We start from the raw sequence: 18,152 nt of genomic DNA on the forward strand, positions 1-18,152 counted from the left end.
ATTTTTAAAAACTGCATCCCAGGTACATCACTGTGAAGGCTTCCAGTTTGGACTAGTGGCAGGAGGACAACAGGGGGACAAAGAAAGTGGCTGTCTGCCTTTTGCACATCAAGTGCCAAGTCACATTTTTTAAACAGGCGAATGCTCTGCCTCCCTTTCTAGGTGCCCACCCATGTAGGAAGGCTAGAGGGCCACCTGAAAAGGGCTAGCCTTTTTCTGAGCTTTGGGGTCTTTACAGTGTCTCTTCTAGAGAAACTCTTTAGACACAGGCACAAGCTGAGCCCAAGACTTTCTGTTGACTGGGACAAAGAGCAGATGGCCCACCGATTTCCCCATAAGAAAAGCAACAGGACAAGCCTCCAAATCCAGCACCAGTAGCAGGACACCATCCTGCACCGCCTCTGGAGGTCGATCTCCCTCAGTGCCTCACTGCCACCTTCCAGTATCCACCAGCTGAGGTAACCACCTCATTCAGCCTGACAGTGGGGCTGGCCCTGGCTAAACAGATGGGCAGCAAGTGCGCCCAACTAAACAGCATGCAACTTGCCAGGAAGACAACTCGCCTCCTGGCCAAAGCACGCACGGCGCAGTATGCAAGGCACAGTGTGGTGATGGACACTCCATGGGGGCAGACACACTTGGAACCATGAGAAGGAGGAAGGTCATCAGTCCTCTTCCCCCCTTCCAGAGCTCTATTGGGATCAGCAACACTCTGGAGTACTGAGAAGAGGAAAACCAAAACAGTCAAAGACCAGAGACAGGGATAGTGGCTACCCCACTATTTTGCCCAGACTTAGAAATGTTCACTGGTTAAGAACACAGTAGCCCCATAACTGGGACTGGGGGAAAGGGTTTACTGGTCAGAGTACATCTTAACTAGGCGAAAAGAGGGGCAGGAGCTTTCACTGTGCCCCCAGGGATTCTAGATTTGGTGCCTAAAAGCACAAATATCTTGTAGAGCTTCTTCCAGCTGGTCCCACCTGCAGTGGTGAAATGGATGACAGCCAGGTCCTTTTCAATGGTGGTGCCTTAGTTGTGGAAAATCTGCACCAGGCTTTTAAAGGAAAATTGACTGATGCTGCGCTCTGGATTTATGTGACTTTACATGGCTAATTTGCTGCGGCCTACATGCTTTGAATTCAGAGTTGTTTTTTAGCAGATGTGTAGTGGCTTTTATGTAAGTTAAGACATTAAAGATTTTGTTTTTGCTTGTCTGCTATTATGTATCCTCACCACTTTGACTACTACTTTTATCATTTATATAGGAAAACAGCATCCATCCATTCATCCCTCCATGAATGGCTGCAGCTCAGCTCCAAGAGGCAGAGGGAAGGGGAAATGCAGTCATGTTGCAGAGAAGTCAAATCCTGCCTCAGAGCCAGGCCCTGATAAAAGGAATCCTGCAAGAAGAGAGATCCATTATATGGCTGGGCACCAAGTGCAGATGAGCTGCCCTGCACTCCTTCCAGGTACATTGCCTGTACCACACAAGGCCACACAAACACATATACACATCCCACACTGCCCACTCGCCTTCTGCCAAGAGAAGTATTTTGCTAGTTAAGAGGAAGAAGGCCTCGCTTCTCTTTCCTCTCACGTCTCCTTGACTTGAGACTCACTACCTCCTGGGCAGAGCCAGGAAAGATGAGAGACATCGCACACTGTTTTCTTTTTCTTTTCTTTTTGAGGTTGCTATTGGAGCAGACGGTAAAACTTTTTCCCTAGCCACCAGAGGAAAACAAGTTACTCTGCGTTTCCCGAGTCCTTTTGTGTGCTGCCCTCCTCTCCCCTTGGTCAGTGCTCATATCCAATTCTCCCTGCTCTCTCTCTTTGTGTGCATGTGTGCACACACGGCTGTCTACAGGCAACCTCCTTTTGGTTGAGAGCAAGATTAAAGGCAAGGGGAAGGAAGAAAGGAAAACTCGAGACACACCAACCGCCTTTCCCCTCAGTGGTGGTACGTGAGCACATGTCGCTGCGTCTCCTTCTCCTTCTTCTTCTCTTCCTTCGTTAGTTGGACGTGTGTAGGTTTTTAATTTGTTATTCCATCTTGAGCACTGTTGCGTTTTTAATGATTAAAATATGGGAGAAGGTCCCAGCGCAATGAATCTGCAGTCTAGCCAAGACGGATTAGGCTGAGAATGATTTAATTAAGGGAGAAATTTCATTTAATTTAAGTGGAAGCAAAACCAAAGAAAAAGAAAAAGCCAAGGAAAGAGGAAAGAGAGCTTTGGAAAGCTCTCAGCTAAGATGCAAACAGGTGTGCAGCTGCAGGACAAGAGTCTTGAGCACTGGAGCACAATAGCCTCCCTCCTACCTACCCACAGGCACAAACACACAACGTTTCAGGCCAAATGTTCCTCAGGCACAACAATCCTGCTATCCTCAGAGTGACAACTGGCACAATCCAGTTTTTCACAGACTTTGGAAAACTGTAGCAGGCAATTAAAATTGGGACACAAAAATGGATGCTTCACACACCCTAAGAGTGCAAAAAGACAAGAACTATTCACAAAGAAGTGCTTCTCTCCCCCCCCCCATGCACACACACCACTTTTATTGTCTTTATCACACAGGGCCACCCCATCATCCCACCATTAACCTGAAAGAGACATGTGCTCAGGCAACAGATGTGGGGATCAGGAAAGGACAACAAAAATTAAATGTTGTAGACACAGAGCAACTACAAAAACCAATATATTAGAATCCATCAAACACAATACAGAAATTGAGGATTTGGGATGAAATAGCTGGTGAGGAACATAAAAACAATTTTTATACAGATGACTTGATGCGTTTGACTTTTTATCAAATCCTGAAAATAAGTAATTTGAACTTGAAAATTTCCAACTAAAAATATCCTCAAAACATTTCAGGAAGTACACTGATCCTAAGGTATATCTGAACAAACCCAACATGCTTTGCATCAATTATACATTAGATGAACAAAAATCTCTTTAAAAACCTTTTCCAAATTCCACTTAGCTCATCAAGTACCAAGTACCTAGGCATTTTTATAACTAGAGAATTTCGCCAATTGATCTACAAAAAGTACAAACCACTAATCCAATGGGTTAACCATAAAATCAAAACTTGGTCCAAATTAAATTTGCCTGTTGTGGGCAGAACTGCTGTCGTCAAATCACACATATTACTATTCTTCGAGATTTGTTTGTTTGTCTGTTTACTGTATTTATACCCCGCTCTTCAGCCAGAAAGATTCTCAAGCGAGTTACAGATAGTTGTCCTCAAGGTAGTGATGCAGATATAAAGGCAAAAACATGTGGGGAGAGCTCTGAGTAGTCAGAACTCATGGTTGTATCCTGAGGATGACTTCTTAAGAGTACTGTAGTTCAAAACGTTGCTACCAGAACTGGTGAGATGATCAGTAGTAGGTGGTTGACGATTGAGAAGATTAAAAGGACAGCAACTTGCATCTGGAGGAGTTGGACTTTCACCAAAAAGACATCTGTGGGTGGTAAGGCCAACTCTGTTGACCAAAGCCATTTATTCAGCAGTGATATTGGCCCTGAATAATGCATCCATGGCTTTATCCATCTTCATTTTGAAGACACTCTCCTCACTGAAAGGGTTCTTCAATCCTTCTTGTGGAAAAATAACTTCATATCCATATTTAATATCTGTCCTTTTGCCTCATCAGGTCATCTTGCAATCTCCTTAAAAATGTTAACCCTTTTCTTGCCTTCCCAATTAATCTCCCTTTCTCCATCCTTGATGACAGAAATATCTATAAGTGAATCCACATTCCATAGTCCAATGTCAGTTCCTTAACTACTTGCTTGTTTCCATACTCATTGGGTTTGCTGGATGATTAAAATCTTCCAGAGCCTCTTTCACCACCTGTTTAATATCATTCTTCAACTCTAAATTCAAGTCCTTTATGTCTGAAAACATCTACTTCAGCATCATTTTGTTTATACTCATGCCTAATGTCCATCATCTCAAATGTTTCTTAAGCTGAAAAGACTATTTTGACGGCTATCTTTTCCCCCCCTTTTGCTGCAGTTAAGTGTTTATCTACAAGATGCCACTGTTGCATTCTTTAAACTGGCTGGCCCTCTAGCTTAAACACTTTTACATCAGCCAGAACTTAATGTTTCATATTGTCACTTATTCGCTTCCTCTCTGCGCAGCGCATAGAATACAATAACAGAATCACAGAGTTGGAAGAGACCACAAGGACCATCCAGTCCAACGCTGTTCTGCCATGCAGGAACACACAATCAAAGCACGTCTGATAGATTACCATCCAATCTCTGTTTAAAAAGAACAGGTTGCTTACCTGTAACTATTGTTCTTCGAGTGGTCATCTCTGCCCTGATACATTAGTGTGCTGCGCCTGCGCAGACTCCACTCAGAGGTTCAAAAGCGGAGCAGATTGGTGAGTACTGAGCATGCCCAATCCCGCCAATCTAGCTCCACCGTCAGTTCGAGTCCGCACAAAACACACACACACAAGGAGCTGAAAGAGGGAGGTAGGGTGGGTATGTGTGAGGGCACAGATGACAGATAATAGGCATCACTGAAACTTGGTGGGATGAATCTCATGATTGGAATGTAGTAACAGAGGAATATAACCTTTTTAAGAGAAGTAGGCCAAACAGGAAAGGAGGAGGAATAGCATTATATGACAGGGATACACCAGTGAAGAGATCCAGGACATCAATCCTGGAAGCCAGGTGGATATTGTGGGAGTCTACTACAGACCCCCAAGTCAGATGGAGGAACTGGATGATGCCTTTCTAGAATAGATGACCGCACACTCAGAAAGGAGAGATGTAGTAGTGATGGGTAGTTTCAACTATCCTGATATTTGCTGGAAGTCAAACTCAGCCAAGTCCTCAAAGTCTAGCAAATTCCTCACTTGCCTTGAAGACAATTTCATGGTCCAAAAGGTGGAAGAGGCAACAAGGGGATCAGCTATTTTGGATCTGACCCTAACCAACAGGGATGACGTGGTTAATGGGGTGCAAGAGGTGGGATCATTAGGTGGAAGTGACCATGTTCTCCTGGAGTTTGTTATACAGTGGAAGGGAGAAGCCAGGCATAGTCAGACACGCATCCTATATCTGTGCATTTCGATTTTTTGCTCTAAGTGTAATACCTTGCATTTCTCTTTGTTGAAATTCATTTTGTTAGTTTTGTTCCAGCTTTCTAATCTATTAAGGTCATTTTGAATTTTGATCCTGTCCTCTGGGGTATTAGCTACTCCTAATTTGGTGTCATCTGCAATTTTCAAATTTAATATACAGCGGGCCCTCAGTATCGGCAGGCTTTTGATCTGCAGTGGATCACAAAGCCACATATTATCTGAGACAGCACAAAAACATGGGTGCACACAAGTTGCTGTCCACTGGATAATACTGGACTTGAGCTTCCACATTTTCTCTCAGGGGAACTGTAATTGCTTTTAGTGAATAGCAAATTCAGGCTTTATTTTTCACTTTCTTCCACAGTTAAGTGATTCTTGCTTTTCATTCAAATAAGCTGTTTAAATAAAAATGTTTTCCAATATGTTATTCACTTTATGTTTGCTGAAGTTACTTGTGGAGATCAAATTGTCCTAATTTGTCAGCAAGCTCCTTAATTTCTATTTCTTCTATATCATGCTTATGGGATAAATAAGAAGGCTGAGCAGTCTCTGCTATAAGGCATAAGTGTATTTATTAGGGTGCCTTGTTTCCTCTCAGCCATCGCTGCTTTTCCCAAATCCAAACTGCAAAAGAGGTGCACAGGAATCCAGACCCAGAAGTAAGATTACTACTATATCAACTAAGATTGCAGGGGATCATTGGGAGAGTTACTTTTGTCTTAATGAACAATAAACTTCTTTGTTGTTTAGCAATCCAGGCATGGCAGGGGTCTGGCGTTTTCTATCACAGGGTTTTCTTTTATTTGTTCAAAGGTGGGGGGGGGGGTGTCCTTGCCTTCCCAGGGCTGAGAAAGTGTGACTTGCCCAAGGTCACCTAGCAGAGGTAATTTGAACCCTGATCTCCCAGTTTCTGGTCCAACACCCAAACCACTACTAAAGACTTTTTAGATCCAGACAATTTATTATTTTGTTCCAAGATGAGTATTTCAGGAACTACCTAGTCTCTGGCTGCCTACGTTTTTTAACGTACAGGTTTTTAAAAACAAAGCAACCCCAAAGTACAACTTTAAGGGACACTCATAGAAGCACCATACCAGTTGCTGGACTTAAATTTTACTAAGGTAATATTGAATTTCCTGATTAGATACAATTTCAGGTTTGGTGTGATACGAAGGAATTCATTTCCAACTGAATGAATGAGAAGTGGGGTAGTGAGATGAGTAGGACATACACAGGGAAGCATAGTTTGAATGGATAACAGGTTCTAATTCTATTCCTTTAATATGAAGCATAATATTACATGAAATAAGAAACTGGTCAGTGTGGGAGCATGTGCAATGTCTGGCTGAGAAGAAAGGAATTTTTATGGTTTATGGTTGTTGGTTACCACAAAAGGGCAGGAAACAGCAATACAGTAAGTATTGCTACACCCCTTGCTTTTCTGCTTCCCCCTGTGTTGCTTAAACTAAGGCCCTGTACAGACAGGCCAAAATATAGCTGCTTCGGGTCACTTTGGAGGTATGCTGTTTAAATGATACATGGGTCCTAAGAGTCCGGATGTCACACTCCGATTCTAAGGACTGGAGCATGACTTTGGCGTGGCTTCTGGACTCTTAGGACGCATGCATCATTTAAACAGCATACTTTCAAAGTGACCCAAAGCAGCTTTATTTTGGCCTGTCTGTATGGGCCCTAAAGTATATTTAATAGCCATTTCAGATCGTTTAGGGCAAATATGTTTCCTGCAACATTGTAATACTCAGTTTATTTCAGGATCTTAATACTTTTACAGTGTTTGCTCATTATACTTTTCATTATAATTTTCATTGTGCCATATTCCTCATCACTCAAGAGTGTAAAAAAGAGCTGTAACATTCTGCAGTTGTGTGCACTGGTGCAACCGGATGCAATGTGCATTCCACAACAGTGCAGTGCACTAATAAGGTGGCCCTACACAAGTGGCACGTGAAGCTAAGCTAAGCTCCCTCTCCTACATGCAGGATCTCAGAGCATTCGGATGGTGGACCAGACCAGAGCTGCAAAAGGTCCCTGCTGTGAAGATTATTTCTTGCCAGGCAAAATATTCTTTATGAACTTAAAACGAAAGAAAAGAAGACAACCCTCGCTGGATCAGTCTGTCCTGAGGGAAGCCATGCTCTCTGATCTCGCCAGATAACCGAGGGAAGGAAAAGTACTTTTTTCCTAAAGCTTTGCAACCACTTTGGGACGGAGTCGGGCAGCAGCAACGTTTAAATCATGCATGAGCCCCAAAATTGCAAATTCATTTTTACAAAGTCATTTGACTTGGGACATTTAAGGAAACGTTCCCTCACTTACCGACTCTCACAAGTGTGGCAGAAAGGATATATATAATGTCAAGAAAAGAATACTTTAAAAGCCTACATCAGCCTGGATTTATTGCCTAATTTCTTTCCGAGTGTAAAGTGATTAAAATGTGCAGCCTTCCCCCTGCTGCCCCCCTCCCGCCGTCTTTTTCTTCCTTCCTTTTTTAAAAAACCCTCCTAACACCTTGAAACTCCAGCCTGGTTGCAAGGAATTATTTATAAACAGAGCCATCGAAATGTGCTCTGGTGCCAACACTAATCAACTTCTTCCACCCGCTTCAAAGCAAAATAAAAAAAGAACCTTTCTATCTGCAGATCCTTTTGAGGTTTAAGTAGGAGCACGATTTAAAATTCACAAGAAAACCCCAAGGTACTGAAGCTTTAATACACAGCTTTCTTGGACAAACGTTTGATAAAAAACGAAACGCACCATTATACACACCATATCACGCTTTAATATTGCCCAGGGCTACTGTAAACGCTCACTTTGTACTAAATCTGGTTCTCCTTCTGCTTCGGAGCTGGCAGCAGACATGGCACAGCGGAAGATGCCGATTTACCCATTTGCACAAGCAGGTAAGAGGCCTCCACAGCTTGGTCCCTAAACAGATGGGGGGAAGGGGGCAGGTTTTCCAAGGCAGCCCCCCATGGACGGTTTAACCCCTTCCAGTCTTCACACAGTTTCCCCATTAGCATGCCAAGGGTCACAATTTGAGAGTTAAATGGTTCAAACCCAGTGATTTCAATGGTTTTCAGGCTGCTTGAAGCTTTTTGGGATTTGGGGCTGACATATGAAGGAGCTGCTGAACACAAAGACAGTTCTTTACCAACTTCCAAGATAGAAATACTAGAATGGGATAAAGAAAACTCCCAGCGCAACTATTCCTTCCAAAGCATTTGTTACCTAGAGGGACACCCAGCCACCCAACCACTGCACATGACTCTGTTTCTCTGTGCCTCATGCTTTTTCTGAGATGTGTAGCTGTGGCTTACACAGAATGCTGCATTATCCCACCTTTCCTTTACAAAGTGTGTGTGTGTGTGCATACAGATTAATGTGAGGAACACAGGAATAGACTTTCTGTATTTCAAGAGGGAGACCCTCTGTGAGAGTTGGTTCAAAGGGTCACAGGCAACTGTAAATGATGCGCTAACAGTACCTGCAGAGACAGAAAAGGTCCCAGGCAAAGCCTACTGCTTACTCCTTCCCCACTTATTCCAGGGCATCTAGGAAGAAAAATGAACTGCAATGTAGCTTCGCTTTGCTCAGGTCCTAGCAGGTAAGCCATGAATACAGTGGGCCCTTAGTATCTGCTGGGGTTTGGTTCCAGAACTCCCCATGGATGCTAAAATCTATGGGTGCTCAAGTCCCATTATAGGCAATGACATAGTAAAATGGTGACCCTTGTATAAAATGGCAAAATCAAGGTTTGCTTTATGCAATATATATATATTGCAAAAAGCAAACCTTGTCCCTCCATATTCACTAGGGTTAGGGGCGCAAGTCCCCTATGAATATGGAAAAACCACAAATAACAAAAACACCATGTTTTTACCTGAGATGACACCTCCCTAGGAATCTCTAGGTCCTCCTCCAAGTCAACCATAAGTCAAGGATGTTTAGATGGCTAGTTCAATAAACCAGAGTTTATTTTTAAACTGTGATTTCTAGATCACACTTAGCAAAAAGCAAGAAAGGGGTTAACACAGAAAGCAAAAACATCTCCTACAGGGATTCTCAAGGATTCTGTTTTGTCCATATGTCAAAAGAAACCAACAGCCTCCTGACCAATGAGCAGTTTAGAATAGAGCTGGTCCTCCATATCCACGGATTCTTTATCCTGGTTGAAGAGGGCTTGAAGATATTGTTTAAAAAAATATAAAATCCAAAAGGCAAGGCTTGATTTTACCATTTAATAAAAGGAAAATTATTTTAAGGCCTATTGTACTTAATGGGATTTGAACTTCCAAGGGTTTGGTATCTACAGAGGTCTTGGAACGAAGCCTGTACAGTGATCCTTCAGATTTCACCACTGACCAAATGCCACAACAAAATTATCATTTTAGCACAAAACACAACAAGAAATTTGACTTTAAAAAAAAAGAAAATTATGTTCTAAAATAGATATTTAAGTATACATTTTCTGGCAGATTTTTTTTTAAAATGCAGATTACTGTGAGAAACAGATTGATCTCTGTTTCTAGAAATTGCTTCTCCAAACCATCATTTCCATGAAGCATTTAACACAATCTTCTGGTTTAGTCATGTAAATAAGCCACTAAAAGGTACTGGCCTGTAACATTTTTAACAGCATGTTAAAAGGTGAAAATATCTAAATGTTGTGAAGGCACCAGATCCTGTCTGATCACAGAAAGTCAGGCCAAGTTAGTACTTGGACCATTGAGGAATATCAGATTCTTGTTGTTATTGTTGTGTGCCTTTAAGTAGTTTCCAACTTATAGAAACCTTAAGGAAAACCAGAGGAAGAACTAGCAAACCCACTTTTAGTATTCCTTGCCTAAGAAAATCCCTATGGAATTCATAGTCACCATAATTCACAGGCAACATAAAGACAAATGTTTAACTTCGATGTTGTTCTATGTACCTTCAAGTCGTTTTCCATTTATGGTGACACAAAGGTCACAGGGGTTTCTTGGCAAGACTAATGTGGTCTGGTCTCACAGAGTCCTAAGCCAACCACTACACCACACTGGCCCATATGTTCCTTTACTAAGAGCCAAAGGCCCTACCCTTTACCTCACTGTGCCTAGAGGTGACCCTGGGCTCCAGAGCATCACTAGATCTGGCACAGGTTGCACCCGCTAGAAGGGGCTCCATGACAGATTGCACCTGCCTCTTAGGCAGCAGCCTAGCTACATACCATGAGGATCCTCAAGGGAAAGTTGTCCATCACAAAGTACACACGGAATATACACGGGGGAAGCATTCCTTGAATTAGTGAATACCCATTTTCAAGGCATTCAAGATCAGGAGGCATGTAACATGGCTTTCTACTCTGGCCATTGGGGAAGCAGGAGGTCAGAAAAACTACTGGCTGGAGGAAAAAAGTTGGGTAGAATCTGGTATTCAGAAAATGACAGCTCCAGCACTTGGTACAAAGAGGTATACTGTGGTTTAAGTTGGGGACTCCCTTGATCAAAAAAGAATATACCATACTTAGGCCCTGTGCAGACTGGCATTTTGGGCCAGTCTGGGAGCGGAGTCAGAGTATAGCATCTACACGACACATGCCCCGGAGCTGCTCCCCCCAGTTCCACAAGCCTCCCATTAGTTAAAAAACCTCAGGAAAAAACAGGTGGTCATGCCTCCCAAAGGCTGCAAAGTATGGTTTTTCTACACAGAGAGCTTGCTTTGGCCCTTTCAAACTGCTTGTTCGAAAATCAGAAGGGACCAAATGTTCAGGCCATGGAGTCTTTAAAATGGTGGGAAATGTGGGGAGACCTTCAGCGGCTCTCCCTACCTCACTGGAGCAGCATTGTATGGGTGCATAGGAAAAGACAGGGTGATGGTCCTGTAATTGAGGGGCTAAACAAACCAGCATTTAATGCCAGCCTCAGGGCAGACTGGGGGTGTGGTGTCTGCATGTCACATGTCCCAACGCAGGCGTCACGCTGTGTGTCTGACCACATGGCGGGGGGTATCACGGTATTCCTCTGGTGCAGCATTTAGACACAGTGCGCCAAAGGAGCACCTAAAAGCTGTCACCACTGCGGCAAGGGTATCTTTTTGCCAGCGCTAAAAGGAGTAGCATTTTGCCATTCTTTTTAGCACCAGCAAAGTCCCGGAGCAGGGCCACAGCATGCAGTTGCTGAAGCCCCGATCCAATCGGTGCTGAAACGGGTGGTGGGAAACCATAGGGGCTCAATAGGCAGGTGTTTAATGCTGACCTCGGGACAGAATGGGGGCATGGGATCCACAAGCTGCATGCCCTGACAATGGCATCATGCCGTGCACCTAAATGGACGGCGGGGACATCACAGCACTCTTTTGGTGCAGCATTTAAACACACTGCCCCAAAGGATTGCTGAAAAGCCGCCGCGGCAATGGCAAGTACACCTTTTTGCTGCCACTAAAAGGAGCAGCAATTTGCCGTTTCTTTTAGCACCAGTAAAGCACAGCATAAGGGCCATAGCATGCAGTTGCTGCTGTTCTGATCTGGCGAGGAAAGGTGCAGCGGGACACCACTCCAAAGGAGTGGTGTGTCGAGCCCTTTACTCTCTAACTGCTGCCTTTAACAGCTTCACCAGGCCCATGACTATTGCATCTGGCTGTAAATTACTGCCACTTTTGCAAATAGGACTGGCTTTTTTCTTAAAAGAGGCTATTATTAATTAAAAGCTTTTGCGCCTTCACATATGGGATGGAGACAATCCCCTCCCCTCTCTCCGCCTCCACATCTTTGTTTGAAATTTTCTCCTGGGCTGAAACCATCTTGCTAGGAAAAATCATGAAAATTCATAACTTTACTGATGATTTTAATAAGGTGAGTTCCTCTTCCCCTTCCAAACAGTCAGCACCTTCTTTTGTGATCAAGGGGAAAAACAATTTAAACTTGCTTTCTAGCAATTTATCCTGTCCTGTTCTCCTTTCCTTTCTTCCAAAGCAGCTCTTAATCTTTATTATTGCTCCTGTTCTTCAATAGGGATGCTCTGGACTTCAGGAGAGAGCTATAGTTCTTTATTTAACAAAATGCTGTCTGATCCTCTTAGCTTCTGATTTTACGAGCAATGAAGCCACACATCACTTGTTTCCCTTCCCTTTCAAATCATTTTCTGGAGATAAAGATCCCAATAGAGCTTTTGTGACATCTGCAAGTTAATCCTTCTCCAAGCAGGGTTGTGGAAAGGGTGTGGAAGGGAAACCCTTCTTGGTTAGAGCAAAGGCCCGTCTAGCCCTTGCACTCCAGGACATTTGGCCACTTCCAAAGGAGCCGTCTATCAAGCTACAAGGGTAAGAGTCCTCCCTCCACCTCTGCTGTTGCCTCCGTCACGTTGGATAGAACTGTCCTCCATGAATTAGTCTGGTCACCTGTTTAAGTCATCTCAGATAAGAATAACCATATTCATCTTTAACTGTCTCTGTCTCACAGCAACCCCATGCTGCAGCCAATCTGAGAGGCAGCTCATGGTCAACAGGTCATGATGGTCCAGCCTTGCATGCTGGGAGTCAGTACTGGCTACCCCTTGCTGTTCCTTCCTAAGCCTGCTGGCTGCTCCCCCTTCTTGGAGGGCAGGCCTGAGTCTACCACTCAGCCTGCCCATCATCCACTATGCTGGCCCACTGGAGGATGCCATTCCACTGCCAGTAAAATCAGGTTTTATAAGCAGCATGGAGGGGGCGGCAGCTCCATCTTGTCCCACTCCAGCAGCACAATGTCTCGGGCCAGTCCTGTGGGCTGAGGGCCACTACCAGGTGCCAAGAGCCACCTCCCAAGGATTTCTACGGCAGCATGAGCCGGGGCCTTCCTCGTAGGGAAGCGGGCACAGCTGGCCTGTTCTGTGCTGCTCTTCAGCCCCACCACTAAGGACGGTCAGAAGGCAGTCCAGTTCAACCCTCTACACCTTCCAAATAGCTGACTCTGGCCTGGTTCAAATTGGCCATGACCACATATTGGCAATCTTGGCAGCTTATTTGTTCCAGTTTGGACAGAACCTGACTTCCCTCCAACAAAAAGAGCCAGGAAGAGTCCCCTGTAGCAAGACTCGGCAAGCAGCTGGGAAGACGTTCATGCCCAAAGCTAAGTCAAACTCCCACAGTTAATGCCAATGGGAGTTGCTTAAGCAGCCATATCTGATATGCCCCACCACTAAGAAATGGAAAGCTCAGTTTCTACTGAGAGGAGAAAACAGAATTCTTCTGTGCCACACCAATTCTTGTACTATTTACTTATTTACAAGTATACACACTGAAACAGTGGAGGGGCTTAGAGAGGCAGGACTGATTTGCACCACCATCAGTCAATGCTGCCCAAAGTGGCAGGCCCGTGGGACACCCCAACACACACACACTCATACAGAGCTCACCTTGCCAACTAGTTGTAGATCTCAGCTTTCTATCCCCCATGGTGACAGCATGTCAAGCTTCTTCTTCCCACCCGCAGCCTAGTCCAACGCAGCAGGGGACCTGCCAGCACCATCTCCCGCTCCCCCAGGATTATCTCAGCAAGTGCCTTCTTGCTACCAGGGGCCACTGAGAGAAAGAGGTTTTAAGATGTCAACAAAAATCCAACAAATAAATAAATCTCCTTTTCTTCAAGGCCACAATAGGCATTTAACTTGACCTGAATCATGCCCCAGTCACACTACTGACATGTGGCTAAAGAGACTTTTTAGAGAGCTTTCTGGGACAGATCATAATGTGTGCGAAGCTCCTCAGCACAAACTGGAAATCTAATTTTCCCTTCTTACTGCTTCACTAATTTACAGGTATATGTATCTTTAGTTTCAAATCTACATCAGTCTAAAACACAAACATAAAAACATAAAGAGCCCTGGACACCTCTAGTGACAAGCAATTTTATTGACATTGCAACAGAACTCCTGGAATGGTTGAATCTGAGTATTTTAAGGAACATCAAAGCCATGTGGCACCCCCTCTCCCTGACAGCTCCTGCAGAACAAAAATTTGCAGTGCTGTTGCGCATAGCCAAGCCTAATCTGCCTAAGGGCGATCCGTTTGTATATCAAACCAGCTTGATGGAGGGTACATGGCTGTTCATTGTGGCAGGGAGCAAGACTCTGGCTTCCCATTCTGCACATCAAGCGGGTGTATGTGTGCACGCACACTGAACATGAGTAAGGGGCCTACTTGCCACTCCTGCTTTCCTGCTTCTCCGACTGAGATGCCACTGAGCTAGGGAACTTGTTAGTGGTGGCATGTAAGTAACTAATTAGAAAAATAAAAGTAAGAGACAAACAAAAGCTGTCACCCCAGACAGAAGCAGGAAGCCACATTTACATCTGACAAAAGAGGTAATTAGCAAGTTTAACAACATCATGAAATATCAGGTGGGGGTAGAGAGAGTGTAAATAATGGATACAGAGGAACTCCCACTAGTCCCTGGAAGGGTTTTGACATGTTTATAACTGCATACATACTTTCCTATTAGTTTTTTTGTTTTGGGGGGGGGATTAAAATATTTTCAGAGCCATAAAAATATGGATTAGGTCGAGAGAGGGAATGACAGGTTACTACGCCATAGCATAACACAAATGTACAGCAAATAAAGGTTAACTTCTCTTGGTGAAGGTGCTAATCTCAGTTCCTGGGCAGAGTTCCTCTAAAGATGCAAAGTTTGTATGTTGCCATAAATGCTGGGGGAGCAGGGGCAGCTCCATTTTTCTTTTCTCATCACAAGGGTCTACATTCATAAGGCATAAGAACAACAACCCAGTCTATGCAATGCAACATTCATATTTTTCTATTGCTTCTGAACTTTTTAAAGGACCTCACATATGCTCTTGGAAACTATACATGAACCCAGTAATGTAATTCAACACAATTTTCAAGTGCAGGTTTCCATTCCAATAGTAGCAGCACCACTGAAAGCAAGGTTCACACGATTTCTCTGGAATGGATTCAGATCCAAAAACCTATTTATTCAGGGTTTAAAAAAAACTAGAACAAGTAAGAATCAAAGCATGTTGCCCTCTAGAAGCTGCTGAAAGGGACCTAAATACCATCTTCCCCTACCAGCATAGGCAAAATTAAGGGAAGATGAGAGTTCCACTCTTATAATACCACAAGGGCCACAAACTGCCCTGAAGTAGAAAAATATGAATGTACCCAAGGAATAATGGTGTGGCCCACAGTCGTCACTCACTTAACAAGGACTCCAACATCATTTTCATTTCCACATGGCAAGTGATGTCCAGGGGGTACAGCTGCCAGGAAATGTCTAGGTGAGGAGGAGAAGACCTATAGGAAAGCTAGGGCATCCCCGACAGATGTTGTCCTTGGAAATGAACAGGGTTATATAGGAATTAGACTGAGATGGCAGGAGGACCAGGTTTTGCTCCACACCGTGAGGCCACCCACTCCTGAGAAAGACTAACAAGGAGAGGGGAGAGAAAAGAGGTACTTTGCCTGGGAGAGGAGGCTAGGGAGGCAGGTAGATGATGCTCAACTGAAGCTATCAGGGGGCACAGTCAAGCTCCTCTCCCTGGGCAGAGATACCGTTCCCAGGGGAAGGCATGAAAGAAGAAGTAAAATAATAAAGGGGGAAATTCCTCTGTCGAGTCATCCTTCATTTGCCACAGTTATGCTGCTCAACAAGTGTAGAGAAGGAAGGGTTGCAAAATTTTAATTGACATATCTTGGACCTGGCCTTACTTCTCCCTCTTCCTCTTCCCCTATATTCCCAACTTCTATCCTCCCTTGATCTTCCTTTCCCAAGTAATTTTCCAGTGGTGGATGGAAGAAGGGAAGGAAAGAAGTGGAGGAAGCAGCCGGAGAGACCAAGCCAGATGAAGTGGAGGATGGGAAAGTCAACTTTTGTTTTTAGACCGCTTTTAGGAGTTTTTAAAGTGTATTGTAATATGTTTTTAAAATGCTTTGTATATTTGTATTGTTTATTCATCACCTCAGGGGCCCTTGTGGGCTGCAGGCCATATAGAAATACTTAAAGCAGAACAAATAATAAGTCACTTGTTCTCCACAGACTAAATTCAGCTCAAGAGCTGCCAGTTCCCAAAACGCCATTGAAGAATTCCTTCCATATACTCACCGTTGTAATTGTTGAGTGTCAGCTGGTTGATCAGGAATTCTATGGGCTCCTCTGGTTTATGGATCAGCAAACCTTCTAGCATGCCCTAGACAGACAGACAGGCAGAAGGAAAAACGTGGAAAGCAATTGAGACCAGACACTAAATTAAAAGCACAAGTTTATGTCCTCAGAGATCAACAACAAAAGCTATTAAGCATACCTTAAAGTAGGGCTAGAGACCTGTAGCAGGTTTGGGGTCGATTTTCCCGCTCTGGGTACCCACTAGGAGTGGTCAAAAATCTAGTGCTGGGTTTGACATTAAACAAGACAGGAGGGCACTGTGATAGATTTAAAAGGTGAATGGCGACTGGGAAACAAGCCCTAAGGGCTCTGGCACAATGATGGTGCATTGATGGTGTTATTCTCTGTGTCTTTCATACAGGATAGTAATGTCCCAGCTCATCCACACAGATCCTGTCACCAGACCCCAGGCCCTTCAGGTGAGGAAAGGCCAGCCAGGCATGAAGGCAGTTGAACTGCTAAATCAGGACTAAACCGGAGTGTGAGGTTCAGCTTCCCTGGCTCAATGGGTCAGTTTGGCCAGTCACTGGGTTGTTGCAAGGATGAAATGGAGGACTGCTGAGGACGGGAGGTTCGGGAACTGCCCCTGCCCCCTTTTTTCTCACCCAGCAGAACACAAGCCTAGAGCCCTTGTGGCTGACCTGGGACCACCCTTGAGAATTATTCAAAGCCAGCACAAAGTGGAGTAGTTACATTTCCTAAAGGAACATGTTATACAATCATAGAGTTGGAAGAGATCCCAAGAAGGGCCATGCAGGAACTCTCAATCAAAGCACCCTCGACAGGTGGCCACCCAGCCTTTGTTTAAAAGCTTCCAGAGAAGGAAATGCTACCATTCTCCATTGAGGGAGTGTGTTCCACTGTCGAACAGCCCTGACTCTCAGGAAGTTCCTCCTAATGTTGAGCTGGAATCTCTTTTCTGTAGCTTGCATCCATTGCTCCACTGTGTCTTGTTCTCTGGAGCAGCAGAAAACAAGCTCACTCCCTCCTCAATGTGACACCCCTTCAAATATTTAAACAGGGCTATCATTTCACCTCTTAACCTTCTCTTCTCCAGGCTAAACATTCCCAGCTCCCAAAGTCGTTCCTCATAGGGCTTCATGGTTTCCAGAATAGAGTGGCACTATTACTTCCCTTGATCTAGACACCAGACTTCTATTGATGCAGCCTAGAATGGCCTTGGCCTTGTTAGCTGCCTGTCTAAACTACAAGTCCCAGGATGCAACAGGAGGCAGCCAGAGCAGTAAAAGTGGAACAGCAGCACTAGTGCAGAGGGACACTGAAGAAGGGCGGCAGAGGGCAAGGGAGCCCTCCTCCTCCTCCTCCTCCTCACCTGCATGACCTGGTAGAGGCCGTGCTTTTCCGCGTAGAGGCCCATCGCCGGAGGGACCCACAGAGGCCTCTTCGTGGCGTCCGTCATGCCGGCCCTAGCAACCAAGCGTTGCTACCAGGGTGACGTCAGCGCTAGGCGCCGACCGACCGCGCGAAGCCACGCCCCCTTGCTTTGGCCCAAGCCGGCGGAGAGGCTGATGACGTCACTCGACGGCGACGGGCCCGTTGTCGCCCCCCTGCTGCGCCTTTTGGACTACAACTCCCAGAGGGTCGCAATGGCGGGGGATTCTGGGAATGTGGGAGAGGTTGGAGAAGGCAAACTGGCGGGAGAGGAGGTGCTTGGACTCTTTCTGTGGCTCAAGGCTATGGAATTCTGGGAGTTGGAGTTTGTTGTGTGGTCCAGAGGTCAAGGCTCTTAACTCTTTGTCTGACTCCTTGCTATGGAATTCTGGGAGATGGAGTTTGTTGTGTGGTCCAGAGGTCAAGGCTCTTAACTCTTTGTCTGACTCCTTGCTATGGAATTCTGGGAGATGGAGTTTGTTGTGTGGTCCAGAG

General features: G+C 44.8%; 2 protein-coding genes across 7 annotated transcripts in view; one reads left to right on the top strand and one right to left on the bottom strand.

Moving 5' to 3' along the window:
- Positions 1-17,723, bottom strand: part of AK8 (adenylate kinase 8) — a 77,199-nt gene extending 59,476 nt beyond the window's left edge. Inside the window, exons 1-2 of one of the 4 annotated variants that reach the window (XM_042480048.1) lie at positions 17,599-17,723; positions 16,206-16,290 (exon numbers count right to left, since the gene is read on the bottom strand). In XM_042480048.1, coding sequence (XP_042335982.1) covers positions 16,206-16,290; positions 17,599-17,685 — 172 coding nt within the window. In that variant the 5' untranslated portion in view covers positions 17,686-17,723. Of the gene's footprint in view, positions 1-9,014; positions 9,035-13,503; positions 13,670-16,205; positions 16,291-17,300; positions 17,320-17,598 lie in introns of those variants that run through there. The other 3 variants (XM_042480049.1, XM_042480050.1, XM_042480051.1) reach the window with 3 other exon arrangements.
- Positions 17,684-18,152, top strand: part of SPACA9 (sperm acrosome associated 9) — a 10,205-nt gene continuing 9,736 nt past the window's right edge. For 2 of the 3 annotated variants that reach the window (XM_042480052.1, XM_042480055.1), the window contains exon 1: positions 17,684-17,932. In XM_042480052.1, coding sequence (XP_042335986.1) covers positions 17,684-17,932 — 249 coding nt within the window. The remainder of the gene's footprint in view (positions 17,933-18,152) is intronic. The other variant, XM_042480053.1, reaches the window with a different exon arrangement.

The sequence above is a fragment of the Sceloporus undulatus genome, chromosome 7 (assembly GCF_019175285.1).
Source record: "Sceloporus undulatus isolate JIND9_A2432 ecotype Alabama chromosome 7, SceUnd_v1.1, whole genome shotgun sequence".
NCBI lineage: Eukaryota > Metazoa > Chordata > Lepidosauria > Squamata > Phrynosomatidae > Sceloporus > Sceloporus undulatus.